This window comes from Pseudophryne corroboree, chromosome 12 (genome assembly GCF_028390025.1).
Source record: "Pseudophryne corroboree isolate aPseCor3 chromosome 12, aPseCor3.hap2, whole genome shotgun sequence".
Lineage (NCBI taxonomy): Eukaryota > Metazoa > Chordata > Amphibia > Anura > Myobatrachidae > Pseudophryne > Pseudophryne corroboree.
In genome coordinates this window covers 7,572,731-7,593,253 of record NC_086455.1, presented here as the reverse complement: position 1 = coordinate 7,593,253, position 20,523 = coordinate 7,572,731, and the positions used below count along the sequence as shown (strand labels likewise).

The 20,523-nt window shown below is 49.6% G+C and overlaps 1 protein-coding gene across 2 annotated transcripts; it reads left to right on the top strand.

The window, feature by feature from the left end:
* Positions 1–8,461: 8,461 nt before the first annotated feature.
* On the top strand, positions 8,462–16,528 carry RBM8A (RNA binding motif protein 8A). Of its 2 annotated transcripts, none has more exons than XM_063946856.1 (6): positions 8,462–8,686; positions 13,861–13,920; positions 14,004–14,084; positions 14,170–14,306; positions 14,505–14,641; positions 16,097–16,528. In XM_063946856.1, exons 1-6 carry the CDS (start codon positions 8,626–8,628, stop codon positions 16,140–16,142), a joined length of 522 nt encoding a protein of 173 aa, XP_063802926.1. In that variant the 5' UTR covers positions 8,462–8,625; the 3' UTR covers positions 16,143–16,528. The 2 variants fall into 2 exon arrangements, with proteins under 2 accessions (XP_063802926.1, XP_063802925.1); XM_063946855.1 differs by having other exon boundaries at positions 8,464–8,692.
* The last annotated feature ends 3,995 nt before the right edge of the window (positions 16,529–20,523 follow it).

Here is a 20,523-nt window from a genome sequence, read left to right as displayed (position 1 = left end):
GTCCAATTCTAGTGGTAATAAAATGGCACCTGCATGTGGGAAATTGGGGGTGCTCCAGTGTATGAAGCGGGAGCTGTGGTATCTGAAAGATGCGCTAATGGGGGGTCGATGTGTAAAGCGGTGTTTATCCGGGATCTGGTGCTGTTTCGTGGCGGCAGGAATATCATATAAGATGGTATAAATGTCTCATTCCTTCTACTCCGCTTTAAACAGAGCCCCCAGGTTAGCACTGTATCTACCCATAGTACTTCCATCTTTAGGAACACCTACAATTGTCTATACACAGGGCCCGATTCAGTCACACACAGCAGGACCCATCTGAGGTGACTTTCTGTTCCACTCTACGCCTGCATTTGGAGTCAGCTGCCTCTCAGATGGTATCCGTTCACATGGTCGACCATGTTATGGTCGACAGTCATTAGGTCGACCACTATTGGTCGACATTGACATGGTCGACACATGAAAATGGTCGACACATGAAAAGGTCGACATGAGTTTTTTTACTTTTGGGGAACTTTTCCATACTCTACGATTCACGTGGACTACGATTGGACTGGTAATCTGTGCCGAGCGAAGCGGTAGCGGAGCGAAGGCACCATGCCCGAAGCATGGCGAGCGAAGCGAGCCATGAGAGGGGACGCGGTGCACTAATTGGGGTTCCCAGTCACTTTACGCAAAAAACGACACCAAAAAAAGTTAAAAAACTCATGTCGACCTTTTCATGTGTCGACCATTTTCATGTGTCGACCATGTGTCCATGTCGACCAATAGTGGTCGACCTAATGACTGTCGACCATAACATGGTCGACCATTCATTCCTGGAACCCTCTCGGATACATGCCAGCAAAAGCCGCCATCATTACACCCATTTAGCGGCAAGTGGAGATAAAGTTTATGCGTGATTGAATAGCCCATAAATCCCCAGAAACGTGTAATATTTGTATTATATTTATATGGGGGCACAATTTACACAGCACTGCACCGTGCACAGTAACATACAAAGCATTTCACAGTATCAGGGTACTAGATCTTTAATACTATACACAAAGGTCCACCAAAGCACAAATACAATACATGAATATCACCGCACAGGCTGAATAGGGTATGTACCTGGGACATGGGCAGGAGTTGCGGGTGTAAATTCAGTACTCCATGAGTATGTATGGGCGTGCAATTGGGGTCCGTGAGAGGGAGATAGAGAACAAGAGGAAGGAGGGCCCTGCCTGTGAGAGCTTACATACTAAGCAAAGGGGTTAACAGTTGGAGGGTGAACGGGGAAAGATAAATGTTGGAGGGTTGGTGAAGCATTGTATTAGGAGGAGGGCTGGTTAAAAAAATTATTTTAACACTTTTTCTCTGACGTCCTAGTGGATGTTGGGGACTCCGTAAGGACCATGGGGAATAGACGGGCTCCGCAGGAGACTGGGCACACTATAAGAAAGATTTGGTACTACCTGGTGTGCACTGGCTCCTCCCTCTATGCCCCTCCTCCAGACCTCAGTTAGATTTCTGTGCCCGGCCGAGCTGGATGCACACTAGGGGCTCTCCTGAGCTCCTAGAAAGAAAGTATATGTTAGGTTTTTTATTTTACAGTGAAACCTGCTGGCAACAGGCTCACTGCAACGAGGGACTAAGGGGAGAAGAAGCGAACCTACCTGCTTTCAGCTAGCTTGGGCTTCTTAGGCTACTGGACACCATTAGCTCCAGAGGGATCGACCGCAGGACCCGTCCTTGGTGTTCGTTCCCGGAGCCGCGCCGCCGTCCCCCTTACAGAACCAGAAGCAAGAAGATGGTCCGGAAAATCGGCGGCAGAAGACTTCAGTCTTCACCAAGGTAGCGCACAGCACTGCAGCTGTGCGCCATTGCTCCTCATACACACTTCACACTCCGGTCACTGAGGGTGCAGGGCGCTGGGGGGGGCGCCCTGAGCAGCAATAAAATCACCTTGGCTGGCAAAATAACCACAATATATAGCCCCAGAGGCTATATATGTGGTAATTACCCCTGCCAGAATACAGAAAAAAGCGGGAGAAAAGTCAGCCGAAAAAGGGGCGGAGCCATCTCCCTCAGCACACAGGCGCCATTTCTCCCTCACAGTTCCGCTGGAAGGAAGCTCCCTGACTCTCCCCTGCAGTCTACACTACAGAAAAGGGTAAAAAAGAGAGGGGGGGCACAAAATTGAGGCGCAGTAAATATTATAGCAGCTATAGGGGACATAATTCAGTTAGTCCCTGCATTATATAGCGCTCTGGTGTGTGCTGGCATACTCTCTCTCTCTGTCTCCCCAAAGGAGGTCCTGTCTCCTTTAAGAGCATTGTGTGTGTGTGGTGTGTCGGTACGGCTGTGTCGACATGTTTGATGAGGAGACTTATGAGGAGGCGGAGCAGATGCCTATAAATGTTATGTCACCCCCTGCGGGGCAGACACCTGAGTGGATGGACTTATGGAAGGAATTACGTGCAAGTGTCGACTCCTTACATAAAAAATTTGACGACATGCCAAATGTGGGACAGCCGGCTTCTCAGCTCGTGCCTGCCAAGGCAATTCAAAGGCCATCAGGGGCTCTAAAACGCCCACTTCCTCAGATGGCAGACACAGATGTCGACACGGATACTGATACCAGTGTCGACGACGATGAGTCAAAGTTAATGTCCGCTAGGGCCATTCGTTGCATGATTGAGGCAATGAAAGAGGTTTTACACATTTCTGATATAAACCCAGGTACCTCAAAAAAGGGTATTATGTTTGGGGAGAAAAAACTACCAATAGTTTTTCCCCCATCTGAAGAATTAAATGAAGTGTGTGAAGAAGCGTGGGCTTCCCCTGATAAAAAATTGGTGATTTCAAAAAAATTACTAATGGCGTTCCCTTTCTCGCCAGAGGATAGGTCACGTTGGGAAACTCCCCCTAGGGTGGATAAAGCGCTCACACGTTTGTCTAAAAAGGTGGCACTACCGTCTCCGGATACGGCCGCCCTAAAGGAACCTGCTGATAGAAAGCAGGAGGCTATCCTAAAGTCTATATATACACACACTGGTGAGACCAGCTATTGCTTCAGCGTGGATGTGCAGTGCTGCTGCTGCTTGGTCAGATTCCCTGTCAGAAAATATTGACACCCTAGACAGGGACACTATATTGCTAACCGTAGAGCATATAAAAGACTCAGTCTTGTACATGAGAGATGCACAGAGGGAGATCTGCCGGCTGGCATCTAGAATAAGTGCATTGTCCATTTCTGCTAGGAGAGGCTTATGGACCCGGCAGTGGACAGGGGATGCAGATTCTAAAAGGCACATGGAAGTTTTGCCTTATAAGGGTGAGGAGTTATTCGGGAATGGTCTCTCAGACCTTGTTTCCACAGCAACAGCTGGGAAGTCAGCATTTTTGCCCCATGTCCCCTCACAGCCTAAGAAAGCGCCGTATTATCAGGTACAGTCCTTTCGACCCCAGAAAAACAGGGGCGGGGAAAAGGCGGGTCCTTTCTGTCTAGAGGCAGAGGAAGGGGAAAAAAGCTGCACCACGCAGCAGGTTCCCAGGAACAAAAGTCCTCCCCCGCTTCTTCCAAATCCGCCGCATGACGGTGGGGCTCCACAGGCGGAGCCAGGTACGGTGGGGGGCCGCCTCAAAAAATTCAGCGATCAGTGGGTTCGCTCACGGGTGGATCCCTGGATCCTTCAAGTAGTATCTCAGGAGTACAAGCTGGAATTCGAGGTGCCTCCCCCCCGCCGTTTCCTCAAATCGGCCTTACCGACAACTCCCTCGGGCAGGGAGGCTGTACTAGAGGCAATTCACAAGCTGTATTCCCAGCAGGTGATAGTCAAAGTACCCCTACTTCAACAAGGACGGGGTTACTATTCCACACTGTTTGTGGTACCGAAACCGGACGGTTCGGTGAGACCCATTTTAAATTTGAAATCCTTGAACACATACATAAAAAGATTCAAGTTCAAGATGGAATCGCTCAGGGCGGTTATTGCAAGCCTGGACGAGGGGGATTACATGGTATCCCTGGACATCAAGGATGCTTACCTGCATGTCCCAATTTACCTTCCTCACCAGGAGTACCTCAGATTTGTGGTACAGGATTGCCATTACCAATTCCAGACACTACCGTTTGGACTCTCCACGGCACCGAGGGTGTTTACCAAGATAATGGCAGAAATGATGATACTCCTTCGAAAAAAGGGAGTTTTAATTATCCCGTACTTGGACGATCTCCTAATAAAGGCGAGGTCCAGGGAGCAGTTACTGGTCGGAGTAGCACTATCTCGGGAAGTGCTACAACAGCATGGCTGGATTCTAAACATTCCAAAGTCACAACTGGTTCCTTCCACACGCTTACTGTTTCTGGGGATGATTCTGGACACAGAACAGAAAAAAGTGTTTCTCCCGCAGGAGAAAGCCAAGGAGCTGTCATCTCTAGTCAGAGACCTCCTAAAACCAAAACGGGTATCGGTGCATCACTGCACACGAGTCCTGGGAAAAATGGTGGCTTCGTACGAAGCAATTCCATTCGGCAGGTTCCATGCAAGGACCTTCCAGTGGGACCTCTTGGACAAGTGGTCGGGATCGCATCTTCAGATGCATCAACTGATAACCCTGTCTCCAAGGACCAGGGTGTCTCTACTGTGGTGGCTGCAGAGTGCTCATCTTCTAGAGGGCCGCAGATTCGGCATACAGGACTGGGTCCTGGTGACCACGGATGCCAGCCTTCGGGGCTGGGGCGCAGTCACACAGGGAAGAAATTTCCAGGGACTTTGGTCAAGTCAGGAGTCGTCCCTACACATAAACATTCTGGAACTGAGGGCCATTTACAATGCCCTAAGTCAGGCAAGGCCCCTGCTTCAAAACCAGCCGTTCTGATCCAATCAGACAACATCACGGCAGTCGCCCATGTAAACCGACAGGGCGGCACAAGAAGCAGGGTGGCGATGGCAGAAGCCACAAGGATTCTCCGATGGGCGGAAAATCACGTAATAGCACTGTCAGCAGTGTTCATTCCGGGGGTGGACAACTGGGAAGCAGACTTCCTCAGCAGACACGACCTACACCCGGGAGAGTGGGGACTTCATCCAGAAGTCTTCCTACTGTTGGTAAACCGTTGGGAAAGGCCACAGGTGGACATGATGGCGTCCCGCCTCAACATAAAGCTAAAGAGATATTGCGCCAGGTCAAGGGACCCTCAGGCGATAGCTGTGGACGCTCTAGTGACACCGTGGGTGTACCAGTCGGTTTATGTGTTCCCTCCTCTGCCTCTCATACCAAAGGTACTGAGAATAATAAGAAGGCGAGGAGTAAGAACGATACTCGTGGTTCCGGATTGGCCAAGAAGAGCTTGGTACCCGGAACTTCAAGAAATGTTATCAGAGGACCCATGGCCTCTACCGCTCAGACAGGATCTGCTACAGCAGGGGCCCTGTCTGTTCCAAGACTTACCGCGGCTGCGTTTGACGGCATGGCGGTTGAATTCCGGATCCTAAAGGAAAAGGGCATTCCGGAGGAAGTCATTCCTACGCTGATAAAAGCCAGGAAAGAAGTAACCGCAAATCATTATCACCGCATTTGGCGAAAATATGTTGCGTGGTGTGAGGCCAGGAAGGCCCCTACAGAGGAATTTCAGCTGGGTCGTTTTCTGCACTTCCTACAGTCAGGAGTGACTATGGGCCTAAAATTGGGTTCCATTAAGGTCCAGATTTCGGCTCTTTCGATTTTCTTCCAGAAAGAACTGGCTTCACTGCCTGAAGTTCAGACTTTTGTAAAGGGAGTGCTTCATATTCAGCCCCCTTTTGTGCCTCCTGTGGCACCTTGGGATCTCAATGTGGTGTTGAGTTTCCTAAAATCACATTGGTTTGAACCACTTAAAACCGTGGATCTGAAATATCTCACGTTGAAAGTGGTCATGTTATTGGCCTTGGCTTCGGCCAGGCGTGTGTCAGAATTGGCGGCTTTATCATGTAAAAGCCCTTATCTGATTTTCCATATGGATAGGGCAGAATTGAGGACTCGTCCCCAGTTTCTCCCTAAGGTGGTATCAGCTTTTCACGTGAACCAACCTATTGTGGTGCCTGCGGCTACTAGGGACTTGGAGGATTCCAAGTTACTGGACGTAGTCAGGGCCTTGAAATTTATGTTTCCAGGACGGCTGGAGTCAGGAAAACTGACTCGCTTTTTATCCTGTATGCACCCAACAAAATAGGTGCTCCTGCTTCTAAGCAGACTATTGCTCGCTGGATTTGTAGCACAATTCAGGTGGCGCATTCTGCGGCTGGATTGCCGCATCCTAAATCAGTGAAAGCCCATTCCACGAGGAAGGTGGGCTCATCTTGGGCGGCTGCCCGAGGGGTCTCGGCTTTACAACTTTGCCGAGCTGCAACTTGGTCAGGGGCAAACACGTTTGCTAAATTCTACAAATTTGATACCCTGGCTGAGGAGGACCTTGAGTTCTCTCATTCGGTGCTGCAGAGTCATCCGCACTCTCCCGCCCGTTTGGGAGCTTTGGTATAATCCCCATGGTCCTTACGGAGTCCCCAGCATCCACTAGGACGTCAGAGAAAATAAGAATTTACTCACCGGTAATTCTATTTCTCGTAGTCCGTAGTGGATGCTGAGCGCCCATCCCAAGTGCGGATTGTCTGCAATACTTGTATATAGTTATTGCCTAACTAAAGGGTTATTGTTGAGCCATCTGTTGAGAGGCTCAGTTATATTTCATACTGTTAACTGGGTTTAATATCACGAGTTATACGGTGTGATTGGTGTGGCTGGTATGAGTCTTACCCGGGATTCAAAATCCTTCCTTATTGTGTCAGCTCTTCCGAGCACAGTATCCTAACTGAGGTCTGGAGGAGGGGCATAGAGGGAGGAGCCAGTGCACACCAGGTAGTACCAAATCTTTCTTATAGTGTGCCCAGTCTCCTGCGGAGCCCGTCTATTCCCCATGGTCCTTACGGAGTCCCCAGCATCCACTACGGACTACGAGAAATAGAATTACTGGTGAGTAAATTCTTATTATTGGCTTTACAAAATCAACAAGGTAAATTGAACAGGTATTAAATACATCAAAAAGTTGGCAATATAAATGTACAAAAGTGCAGTAATAAAAATGTGCGTCTGAAGCGTGTACTTAATTCTGGGCAGGTGGGTAGAGAGTCTGAGAGAGGGAGTGAGTTCCAGAGGATAGAGACGCCTCTAGAGAAGTCTTATGGTAGGTAGGTACACACCTGAACAATGTCTGTACGATATGTTGTTTCTGGGCAAACGGAATGACATATCGGCTGGATCGTTCAGTGTGTACCGGCTATTTACTCTGTCCTGTGGTCACATGCGATATCTACCAGTCAGCCATGCCGCACGGCTAACTGGAAGGTATCGCATGAAAACCGGTGCATATTAATGGAGGACGGAGCTGTAATCGTTCCATCCTTCATTACATCGTTCTGATGTGTACCGTGGATATGATATATCGGCCAGGTATACATCGTTCTTATATGTAGCCAGCCTTAAAGTGTGTACACACCTAAACATTTATCTGTCCAACCTGGCAGGTGGGAACAAAAATCTGGTAATGTATGAGAGCGCATGACAATCAGACAATTGCAGTCAGTGCAGCCGCTTTATGTGACTGAATCAGGCCCAAAAGCTTATTGACTTGTTCCTTCCAGTGTCCGTGACAGTCCATGCCTTCAGGATTTCCTTAGCCAGACACAGGAGGCCTATCGATGGGTAAAGCAACACACCTAACCCCAGTTTGTGTTGGCGCTCAGTCGCAGAGCGACATCTTCCCGCCTCCTTGTGCTGGGATTAGGAAAAGTGTACGGCTGATGCTAGAGCCAAGCGCCACCTGATACAAGGCGCACAGCTGCTATAGGCTACCGGCGCCAAGCGGTGTCTGTGGGGTGAGAGTAACGGCCTGTGCTGGCGTAACACCAGATGCAGGGTTACATCAAGTGCCGCTGATAACATGTGTATCACAGTGACCACTAGGGCTGCCACCTCATGCATTATTGATTCCTGGAGATCCACCACCCCAATCATTCATGTGATCAGCACTCCTGGCAACAGGCTGAGCCCATGCCTTATATACTAGTATCAGGGCAGCTGCTCATACACTCAGCTTCCTGTAGAAGGATCATAAGTGGGAATACTACAGGAGGAGGCCTGCATATAAAAGTCTTGGCTAGTCTCATATATATATATATACAGACCCTCCAACATGACCCGCCCCACTAGGTACAAAATGCTCTGTTCCTGGACTTCCCTCTTAATTTATTATTTCCATCACCTGTGTTGAACTAGTTAAATGATAAGAAAGCTGTTTCTTCACAGGTGATGGCAATAATAAATTAAGAGGGAAGTCCAGAAACAGAGCATTTTGTACCTAGTGGGGCGGGTCATGTTGGAGGGTATGTATATATATATATAATGTACACACACAAAGCTAGTTCAACCATGTCATCTGTGACCTCCACAAGATGGCGGCCGTAGTTTGCCGTGACGCCACTTCCGCCCGGGACCGCTGAGTGCCGTGACGCCGTCTCCCACCGCCGGAAGCCGTTGATCTCGGATCCCGCATTCTTCCATCTCACAGTCTCAGCTGCGCTTCTCTGAGGCTCGGAGGCGGCGACCATGGCGGACGTTCTGGATTTACACGAGGCTGGCGGCGAGGACTTCGCTATGGACGAGGATGGTGATGGTTAGAGGAGGCGGGGGTGATGCGAGGAGGAGGCGGGGGTGATGCGGGGGGCCGGGGGTGCGGCTCGGGGGTCCCGCATGTGGGCTCCATCCGGGCTCTGAGTGTCCCACAGCTGCCTGTACCTCTGTGTTATATCACTTCTGGTAACAGAGAGCGGCAGCACAGGTGGTGAGGTGCAGGTATATAATGTGTGTGATAACAGAGCGGCAGCACAGGTGGTGAGGTGCAGGTATATAATGTGTGTGATAACAGAGCGGCAGCACAGGTGGTGAGGTGCAGGTATATAATGTGTGTGATAACAGAGCGGCAGCACAGGTGGTGAGGTGCAGGTATATAATGTGTGTGATAACAGAGCGGCAGCACAGGTGGTGAGGAGCAGGTATATAATGTGTGTGTGATAACAGAGAGCGGCAGCACAGGTGGTGAGGTGCAGGTATATAATGTGTGTGATAACAGAGGCAGCACAGGTGGTGAGGTGCAGGTATATAATGTGTGTGATAACAGAGCGGCAGCACAGGTGGTGAGGTGCAGGTATATAATGTGTGTGATAACAGAGCGGCAGCACAGGTGGTGAGGTGCAGGTATATAATGTGTGTGTGATAACAGAGAGCGGCAGCACAGGCGGTGAGGTGCAGGTATATAATGTGTGTGATAACAGAGCGGCAGCACAGGTGGTGAGGAGCAGGTATATAATGTGTGTGTGATAACAGAGAGCGGCAGCACAGGTGGTGAGGTGCAGGTATATAATGTGTGTGATAACAGAGCGGCAGCACAGGTGGTGAGGAGCAGGTATATAATGTGTGTGTGATAACAGAGAGCGGCAGCACAGGTGGTGAGGTGCAGGTATATAATGTGTGTGATAACAGAGGCAGCACAGGTGGTGAGGTGCAGGTATATAATGTGTGAGATAACAGAGAGGCAGCACAGGTGGTGAGGTGCAGGTATATAATGTGTGTGTGATAACAGAGAGCGGCAGCACAGGTGGTGAGGTGCAGGTATATAATGTGTGTGTGATAACAGAGAGCGGCAGCACAGGTGGTGATGTGCAGGTATATAATGTGTGTGATAACAGAGAGCGGCAGCACAGGTGGTGAGGTGCAGGTATATAATGTGTGTGATAACAGAGCGGCAGCACAGGTGGTGAGGTGCAGGTATATAATGTGTGTGTGATAACAGAGAGCGGCAGCACAGGTGGTGAGGTGCAGGTATATAATGTGTGTGATAACAGAGCGGCAGCACAGGTGGTGATGTGCAGGTATATAATGTGTGTGATAACAGAGCGGCAGCACAGGTGGTGAGGTGCAGGTATATAATGTGTGTGATAACAGAGAGCGGCAGCACAGGTAGTGAGGAGCAGGTATATAATGTGTGTGTGATAACAGAGAGCGGCAGCACAGGTGGTGAGGTGCAGGTATATAATGTGTGTGATAACAGAGCGGCAGCACAGGTGGTGAGGTGCAGGTATATAATGTGTGTGTGATAACAGAGAGCGGCAGCACAGGTGGTGAGGAGCAGGTATATGATGTGTGTGTGATAACAGAGAGAGGCAGCACAGGCGGTGAGGAGCAGGTATATAATGTGTGTGATAACAGAGAGCGGCAGCACAGGAGGTGAGGAGCAGGTATATAATGTGTGTGATAACAGAGAGCGGCAGCACAGGCGGTGAGGTGCAGGTATATAATGTGTGTGATAACAGAGAGCGGCAGCACAGGTGGTGAGGAGCAGGTATATGATGTGTGTGTGATAACAGAGAGCGGCAGCACAGGAGGTGAGGAGCAGGTATATAATGTGTGTGTGATAACAGAGCGGCAGCACAGGTGGTGAGGAGCAGGTATATAATGTGTGTGTGATAACAGAGCGGCAGCACAGGTGGTGAGGAGCAGGTATATGATGTGTGTGTGATAACAGAGAGAGGCAGCACAGGTGGTGAGGTGCAGGTATATAATGTGTGTGTGATAACAGAGCGGCAGCACAGGCGGTGAGGTGCAGGTATATAATGTGTGTGTGATAACAGAGCGGCAGCACAGGCGGTGAGGTGCAGGTATATAATGTGTGTGTGATAACAGAGAGCGGCAGCACAGGTGGTGAGGAGCAGGTATATAATGTGTGTGATAACAGAGAGCGGCAGCACAGGTGGTGAGGAGCAGGTATATAATGTGTGTGATAACAGAGAGCGGCAGCACAGGTGGTGAGGTGCAGGTATATAATGTGTGTGTGATAACAGAGAGCGGCAGCACAGGCGGTGAGGAGCAGGTATATAATGTGTGTGAGATAACAGAGAGAGGCAGCACAGGTGGTGAGGTGCAGGTATATAATGTGTGTGATAACAGAGAGGCAGCACAGGCGGTGAGGTGCAGGTATATGTGTGTGATAACAGAGAGAGGCAGCACAGGTGGTGAGGTGCAGGTATATAATGTGTGTGTGATAACAGAGAGCGGCAGCACAGGTGGTGAGGAGCAGGTATATAATGTGTGTGTGATAACAGAGCGGCAGCACAGGTGGTGAGGAGCAGGTATATGATGTGTGTGTGTGTGATAACAGAGAGAGGCAGCACAGGCGGTGAGGAGCAGGTATATAATGTGTGTGATAACAGAGAGCGGCAGCACAGGTGGTGAGGTGCAGGTATATAATGTGTGTGATAACAGAGAGCGGCAGCACAGGTGGTGAGGTGCAGGTATATAATGTGTGTGATAACAGAGAGCGGCAGCACAGGTGGTGAGGTGCAGGTATATAATGTGTGTGTGATAACAGAGAGCGGCAGCACAGGAGGTGAGGTGCAGGTATATAATGTGTGTAATAACAGAGCGGCAGCACAGGCGGTGAGGTGCAGGTATATAATGTGTGTAATAACAGAGCGGCAGCACAGGCGGTGAGGTGCAGGTATATAATGTGTGATAACAGAGAGCGGCAGCACAGGTGGTGAGGTGCAGGTATATAATTGTGTGATAACAGAGAGCGGCAGCACAGGTGGTGAGGTGCAGGTATATAATTGTGTGATAACAGAGCGGCAGCACAGGCGGTGAGGTGCAGGTATATAATTGTGTGATAACAGAGCGGCAGCACAGGCGGTGAGGTGCAGGTATATAATGTGTGTGATAACAGAGAGCGGCAGCACAGGTGGTGAGGTGCAGGTATATAATTGTGTGATAACAGAGCGGCAGCACAGGCGGTGAGGTGCAGGTATATAATGTGTGTGTGATAACAGAGAGCGGCAGCACAGGTGGTGATGTGCAGGTATATAATGTGTGTGATAACAGAGAGCGGCAGCACAGGTGGTGAGGTGCAGGTATATAATGTGTGTGATAACAGAGAGCGGCAGCACAGGTGGTGAGGTGCAGGTATATAATGTGTGTGATAACAGAGGCAGCACAGGCGGTGAGGAGCAGGTATATAATGTGTGTGATAACAGAGAGCGGCAGCACAGGCGGTGATGTGCAGGTATATAATGTGTGTGATAACAGAGGCAGCACAGGTGGTGAGGTGCAGGTATATAATGTGTGTGATAACAGAGCGGCAGCACAGGCGGTGAGGTGCAGGTATATAATGTGTGTAATAACAGAGGCAGCACAGGTGGTGAGGTGCAGGTATATAATGTGTGTGATAACAGAGGCAGCACAGGTGGTGAGGTGCAGGTATATAATGTGTGTGATAACAGAGAGCGGCAGCACAGGCGGTGAGGTGCAGGTATATAATGTGTGTGATAACAGAGAGCGGCAGCACAGGTGGTGAGGTGCAGGTATATAATGTGTGTGATAACAGAGGCAGCACAGGTGGTGAGGTGCAGGTATATAATGTGTGTGATAACAGAGGCAGCACAGGCGGTGAGGAGCAGGTATATAATGTGTGTGATAACAGAGAGCGGCAGCACAGGCGGTGAGGAGCAGGTATATAATGTGTGTGATAACAGAGCGGCAGCACAGGCGGTGAGGTGCAGGTATATAATGTGTGTGATAACAGAGCGGCAGCACAGGCGGTGAGGTGCAGGTATATAATGTGTGTGTGATAACAGAGAGCGGCAGCACAGGCGGTGAGGTGCAGGTATATAATGTGTGTGATAACAGAGCGGCAGCACAGGTGGTGAGGTGCAGGTATATAATGTGTGTGATAACAGAGCGGCAGCACAGGTGGTGAGGTGCAGGTATATAATGTGTGTGTGATAACAGAGAGCGGCAGCATAGGCGGTGAGGAGCAGGTATATAATGTGTGTGTGATAACAGAGAGCGGCAGCATAGGCGGTGAGGGGATACTGGCACCGGCAGTTTGGAGGTACTGCAGAGCAATGACACGCAGCTCAGCCGGTTGGGCCGCTTGTCATTGCGCGCTGGTGGGAGGCAGTGGGTCGGGCAGGATCTGTTTGCGGGCCTCAATCTGCCCACCCCTAGTCTAGAGGGCGGTGGCTCCATCATCATGGCAGTGTGCAGAGTGTCTGTAGGGTGGTGGTTCTGTCATCATGGCAGTGTGCAGAGTGTCTGTAGGGTGGTGGTTCTGTCATCATGGCAGTGTGCGGAGTGTCTGTAGGGTGGTGGTTCTGTCATCATGGCAGTGTGCGGAGTGTCTGTAGGGTGGTGGCTCCGTCATCCAGGCAGAGTGTCTGTAGGGTGGTGGCTCCGTCATCCTGGCAGTGTCTGTAGGGTGGTGGCTCCGTCATCCAGGCAGTGTGTCTGTAGGGTGGTGGCTCCGTCATCCTGGCAGTGTCTGTAGGGTGGTGTCTCCGTCTTCCTGGCAGAGTGTCTGTAGGGTGGTGGCTCTGTCATCCTGGCAGTGTGTCTGTAGGGTGGTGGCTCCGTCATTCTGGCAGTGTGTCTGTAGGGTGGTGGCTCCGTCATCCAGGCAGTGTGCAGAGTGTCTGTAGGGTGGTGGCTCCGTCATCCTGGCAGTGTGTCTGTAGGGTGGTGGCTCCGTCATCCTGGCAGTGTCTGTAGGGTGGTGGCTCCGTCATCCTGGCAGTGTGCAGAGTGTCTGTAGGGTGGTGGCTCCGTCATCCTGGCAGTGTCTGTAGGGTGGTGGCTCCGTCATCCTGGCAGTGTCTGTAGGGTGGTGGCTCCGTCTTCCTGGCAGAGTGTCTGTAGGGTGGTGGCTCCGTCATCCTGGCAGTGTGTCTGTAGGGTGGTGAAGTGTAGATAGGTCAGTGATGTGTACATGTAACGTCTGCTCTCTTTTCTCCGCAGAGAGTATTCACAAGCTGAAGGAGAAGGCGAAGAAGAGGAAGGGTCGGGGGTTTGTGGCCGGTGAGTCCCTGCTGTGTATACAGTGATATAACAGAAGCCTCCCCTGTATGTACAGAGATAACGGGCTGTGTGTCTATCCCCAGCTGAGGAGGGCACCAGGGCCAGGGTGCGGGAGAACTATGACAGCGTGGAGCAGGATGGAGATGAGCCCGGCCCCCAGAGGTGTAAGTACCCCGTACAGACAGCCCTAGATCCCTCCCGTCTTTCTGCTGGGGCTGGACTGACTATTTACTCTGTTGTCTTTCTCAGCTGTTGAGGGCTGGATCCTGTTCATCACCGGAGTCCACGAGGAGGCCACCGAAGAGGACATCCATGATAAATTTGCCGAATTCGGGGAGATCAAGAATGTCCACTTAAATCTGGACCGAAGGACGGGCTACCTCAAGGTCGGTGGTAAACCACAGAGGGGAACTGGGAGGGGGTTGACGCCTATCCTGCTGCGCCCTTCTGAACCCTCCCTGGGAGGTGGCTATAGAGGGACTTTGTGTTGTATGTGGGTCTGATAGTCCTGTGAATCATCCATAACCTCATCTGTGAACCCTCCTGGACCTGAGTAACATCCTGCGTGTATTTGTCTCCTGCAGGGGTACGCGCTGGTGGAGTATGAGACCTACAAAGAGGCTCTGGCTGCCATGGAAGGGTTAAACGGTCAGGATCTGATGGGGCAGCCAGTCAACGTGGACTGGTGCTTTGTCCGGGGACCTCCAAAAGGAAAGAGGCGGTAAGTGTCAGTCACTAGAAGCTGCTGTGACTGCTGGGCAGAGCTTTGTAAATGCGGCGTACCGCACTGTATAGACGTGTGCAGCTCTGTGTTGGTGACATCAGGGCTTCCCCCAGGTAAATGGAAGCCTAAGGCACTGTAAGGGGGAGGCTCGTCTGGCACGGCTGCCGGCAGTGATGGCTCTAGTGGGTGGCACCATGGGCAGGGTTACTTGGGGCCTAGAAGTGGGTGGCAGCATGGGTGCTGTAAAACAGCCAGTAACTGAGCACCTGGGTAACACCGTGCTGCATTGCAGGCGGGCATATGTAACGGGGGCAGAGAGGGAGATGCAGGAGGGGTTCACTACGATATGCCGGTGGAGCCCGACCGCCGGCTTACCGACAGTGTGGCGAGCGCAAATGAGCCCCTTGCGGGCTCGCTACGCGCGCCACGCTATTTTATTCTCCTTCCCGGGGGGTCGTGGACCCCCACAAGGGAGAATAAGTGTCGGGATGCCAGCGCCGGTATACTGTGCGCCGGGATCCCGTCAGTCGGCATACTGAAGACCACCCAGATGTAGGAGGGGCGTGTAAATTTCAGTGTAAGAATAAAGCTGCCCAGCATATATGGGCTACATGCAAATGCAAGCAATATTTACCTTGCATGCTAAAATCATACATGTATTTGCCTCCCTTGCATTGTAACGCAGTTTGTCCAGGCGCACAGTTCCAGGAAATGAGTGCCGCTAGGGCAGTGGAGAGAAGACTGCAGAGGAGAGTGTGGTCAGCTGTGGGAAGTGGCTTTGGATATAGATAAGAGTAGGTCTTTAGTCACCATGGTGAGGGGAGTCTTGGAGTAGAGACGGTGGGGGGAGCCAAGTCGTAAGGGGTAGAGGCCAGGGTTAACTGGAGTGTCCCAAGTGGTTGTATATGAGCCTATTGGACAGGGATGAGACGATTGGTTTGAGGGTAGAAGGTAGGTACCGGTAGAACTGGGTAAGGTGATGGCTAGCATCGGGGAGAGAGCAGGGGTAAGGGGAGAAATGAGTGATCTAGGAGGCTGTGATGAGGGGTAAGGGGAGAAATGAGAATGATTATGGAGGCTGTGACGAGGAGGTGATGCCGTGTCGGCTGGAATCTGTTCTCCTTTGGATGAATGTGGAACACAGTGTGAAATAAAGGTCTAGGCGCATTTGTTGGAGACTCCAGAACAGCCACACTCTTCCTGATGTCCTCATGTGGTGCCTCTCTAGCCTGGGTCACTTTGTACTGTCCCTGTGTCTCAGTAAGTGTCAGACGCTGCTTATAGGACACTAGGAATATATCGCGGGGGAAAACGAATCCATTGCTGGATTTTCGGACTCGCAGGATCACTGTACTGATTGTATAGGCAGCTGGGCGTAGACGGGCAGCGATCATACAGGGGTGACGGGGTGTGTGATGCATAGTAAAGCCTGTTTTTGCGGATGTCTTTTAGAAGCGGGCGGAGGAGAAGCCGGAGCCCGGACAGAAGGCGGCGCTAAGAACCGCAGACGTCTTCCCCATCCATATGTTCTCAGTGCTTGTTTCTTTGTTATCTGTTTGGGGCATTTTACTTGGGGGAAACTGGGGGCTATGGACCCTTGTCATGGCGGGTGGGGTGCAGGTGTGTATATTGGGTCAGCCGAAATACAGTGAACCAACCACTGATCTGTACTTGAAGATGTTTCTGAGATGTACAACATGTCTGGTGACCGGGGGCCCCCACATACGACGAGAGCGGCGCTCTGGGTGAGCTGCTCGTTGAGTTTGATGCAGTTGCGTGCCGTCTGTTAATTACCACTTTTATTTCTCATACGTTTTAGTGGAAGTATTACCGGAGAGAACACACTTTTGTACAACACAATAAAGTCGTCTTATGTTCCCGGTGCTCTGCGTCATTGTATCAGTGTCTCTTCCGGGGGAATCCAAAGGGGGGGTTTTCAGTGGTAATAGCGTCTGGGGAGCTGGAACGTTGCTTAGAGGTATTCATGGTCAGACAGAGTTCCTGGGTATATGTGATGTTAGCAGCTGGTAGCAGAAGGTGACAGGAGAAGACAACTGTAGGAGTAATTGTGCTGGGTTTGTCCCTCGGCTTCCTATCTGCCCCCAGTGATCCACTGTGACTGCTTGTGCGTCTGGCCTCCTGTAACCTTGATCAGTAGGAACAAGTTCATTTATATATGTTTTGGCCGAACAATGATAAGAATAACCTGCTGTGTCACCTCGCTCCTCCCTCTAGGAGAGATGTCCTGCGCAGACTATTGCATACATGTTCCACTTATTTGTTTTCTTTCCCCCAGATCTATGGCGTAAGTCACTTGTGGGGCTGTCAGTAATGACTCTGTAGAGATAAAGAATGTGTTGTCCTATATATTATTACAAAGAAACAGCTAAAACACATGTAAGCTCTGACGAGCAGGGTCCTTCGTCCTCTTGGGTTTTTACCCTGCTTTCTACTTGCACTCTCCAGCACATCTCTCCTCAGTCACTGACTGATCTCTTCTTACATTTTGTTGCGTAATCATTTCAGGGTTTGATCCCTTTTTATACTGTGTTTTAGTTACTCTATTGTAATTGTGGCACCATAAAAGTACAATATATGTAACAATACACTAGAGCAGTTGTTCTCCCCTCCAGTTCACCCAGCAGGACATGTTTTCTTCAGATGCACAGGACAGTTTAATCGATTTCGTTAGTTCAGTAATTATCCAACCTGCTTACACAGACATCCAGAAAACATGACCTGTTTGTGGTACTTAATTGGATTAAAGAAGCGCTGTACTTCTGGAGCTAAATAATAATGTCAGAGCAATAGTGGAACACTTGGAACCCCAAGTTTACTAAAACAGGCAGATTTGCTTCACCAATGATTCTGACTGCAGACAAAGGGGGAAATGTAACGGATTGTGTGTTATGGTGGAGAGGACAAAGTGGGTGCAACTCTGCAAGCGTTTCCAGATATTCTATTGTCTGACACACTGGATTTATTAGACTGCGATTTAGAGGGTTTAATGGTAAATGTAGCTGACTTGTTGCTATCTGAGAAACAGCAGAAAATGGGGGTGTGGCCATCTATAAGGGGTGCACACAGACCCTGGGTCCAGGCAGGACTGCACCGCACCCTACCCTGTATAGCATACTTGCCGCTCACGTCAGCGCTGCACAATCACCAGGAATTGAATGCGGCCTCCATTCCCCTAGAGATTTGCACATGCACAGTATAGAAATGCTCCATATTCCCGTAGACCAACACATGCACAGTACATTGTAGCACAGTCCCACAGCCTACAAGGAAATGCACCGCGGAGAGAGCAGGTGCTGCACATGGGCCCCCTACTCTCGTAATACCAGCCTGCAGCATAATAAACGTTTATACTAACTGACTGAATATTCTGTCCAATTGCACGATTAGGCTGAGGATATGAATATTGCACATAGAACCCATTCCCCAACTGTACACCTGACGTGAGTCTCCTTCCAACATGTCATTGCTATAATGATAGGGTGAAAGGTGTTTTCCAGTCACACCAGAGGTGTAACCGCTGTTATATTAATATTATTGTAACTACACAAATTGCAGCTCATTTCTGTATCTGCATTTACAGTCTGTTCTGCCCTATACTGACTCCTGAGGCATGTGATCAGTAATACTGTGTTTCCAGGATACACCAGCAGGTGGTGCTATTGCTGCATGCCTTTACCAGTCTGCGTTAGCCAAGCAAAACCTAATGATTAATCAATACAGCTGGCGCCAATACAGGCGATTGGAATCAATAAGATGTGTTTTACTGCAGTGCGTTCACAATCTCTTCATTTCATGTGTTAAAGCGACAGAACACTACAGTGTAAACGTGCGAGCTGCGTCCTCTTAGCACTTTGTGTATTTTTAACCATGGCGCTTGTTCTTAATTGTGAAGAGTTGCAGGGAATGTTAATAGCAATAAAAGCCTACGACTGGGGTCTCCTCCGTTACATGCTTCTATTGATGTGCAAAAACATTCTAGGGGGATTTACCTTCACCCTTACAGGATAATCCCCCCTGTTATATTACTGCCGTGTCATAAGGGCAAAAAATATTTGCGGGATCAATCTGAAAAACACCCATTTCTAGATATTAAATATCACCTGGATTAAGTGTATCATACTGTCCCTTTAAACTTGGACACATGAATTACACAGGTTCTGTGGCTGGCTGGCTGGCTTCCAGCCTGCATTTCATCTCTGTATAATCAGCCACAGAACCTGTGTAATCCGGGAGTGTCCCGGTTTAAAAGGATAGTATGGTAAGACGAACCTGGATGTATGTACAGGGTACCTGAGCCAATACTGGGGATATCTGCTGTGACCCACTGTTTTCAGTTGTATAAGCAGCCGCCCTAGCTAACACCACCTACATATTGCAGGGATGTGGAAACTGGTAAATCCCTGCGCTACATCATTTATTTTTGCTGTGATAAGAAATTCTGATTATGGCGATGTAGTTGATGTTTCCATTACTGGCTGCTCGACAAGTGGAGCTAATTATTTAACTTGAGGCGATCTGGAAAACATGCACTGATAGGGTTCCCAAGGATCAGAGTTTGTGAACACTGCAGTTTCCCATGCTCTGTCATTACAGTCCAGGTCTTAAGGATATCCATGCTCCTGATGTCGAAATCAAATTGACTGAGATACTAATAAGTCACGTGCTCAAACATAGATATCCTTAAAACCTGGACTGTAGTGGGGAAGTTTGGGAAACTGTTCCTTAGAGGATATTCCCACTTTTTTAAGGGTCTTAATCAATTAGTTTTATACACTACTCCGTAATAAGGTTCTGCATTTCCTGCCCCTCTGCAAATATAAAGTAGCTTTAAACTCCTTTACATTTTCATATAGTAATACAGTGTTCTATTCTAGAACCTCTTATTGTATGATTCCCGTCACCTGTGATGAAACCACTTTCTCATCAATTACCTAGTTCAACACCAGTGACAGCAGTCATACATTAAGAGAGAAGTGCCTGGAGCAGAGCACTTTGTACCCGGTGGAAAGTGTCATGTTGGAGAGCCTGCAGCTGTTTCCAGCAAGCAGCAATAAGCATCTACAGGTGAAGAACTACAAGACCCAGAATGCTTAGGTTTGTTGTTCTGCAGCACCTAGACAACTCCAGGTTGCTGAATCATGTCCTAGGAGCAGGTAAGTACTCCTGGGTAGCTCAGTGCTTCTGCGTGTGGGAATATCAGGGGATGAGTCAGCAGCTGCCTGGAATACACTCACGCTCCTCAGCGGATGGGAGGGGCTACACTCGCGCTCAAGGTCGTTGCTGTCTGGATAGTTTTCTGCTAATGGGAAGCACAGCTGGGTCTTTATTCACTGTGGTGTCTTCCAGCTGATTCCTAGACACTGGGCCTCATTTTGTCTTGTAAGTAAAGCAACAAAAAAAAGCAGGTACAGTAACTACATCTGGGCAACACCATACAGGGGGGCCAGATGTAACATGTGCAGGAAGTTAGATTTGGGAGGGGTGTGTACAAACTGAAATCTGACTTGCAGTGTAAAAATAAAGCTGCCTAACGTGTGGTCTACATGCAAAAGCAGCCAGTATTTACCCCGCACAGAAACTATAAATGTAGGTGCATGTACTTGATTTTTTTTCTGCTTTTATTCCCAGATCAGAATATGGCACACTGAGCAGATTACCCACTCCATGTAACCTATATTCCATATGCAGCTGTGGTTCTCCCATGGGTATTACAGGTATTCGGCTTCAGAACTAATACTGCTCGGACCACTCCTGAGTTGTGCGCGGAGCATTTACTGACAAGTATTCAAGGGTGGCGCAACACAACATAACCAGAAGTATGTTGGGATAACCAATGCTTCATTCACATATCACAAGGG

Coding starts and splice junctions, on each gene's coding strand:
- RBM8A (XM_063946855.1), top strand. CDS start 8,626: ATGGCGGACGTTCTGGATTTACACGAGGCTGGCGGCGAGGACTTCGCT. Junction 8,693..13,860: donor TATGGACGAGGATGGTGATG/GTTAGAGGAGGC, acceptor TTTTCTCCGCAG/AGAGTATTCACAAGCTGAAG. Junction 13,921..14,003: donor GGGTCGGGGGTTTGTGGCCG/GTGAGTCCCTGC, acceptor GTCTATCCCCAG/CTGAGGAGGGCACCAGGGCC.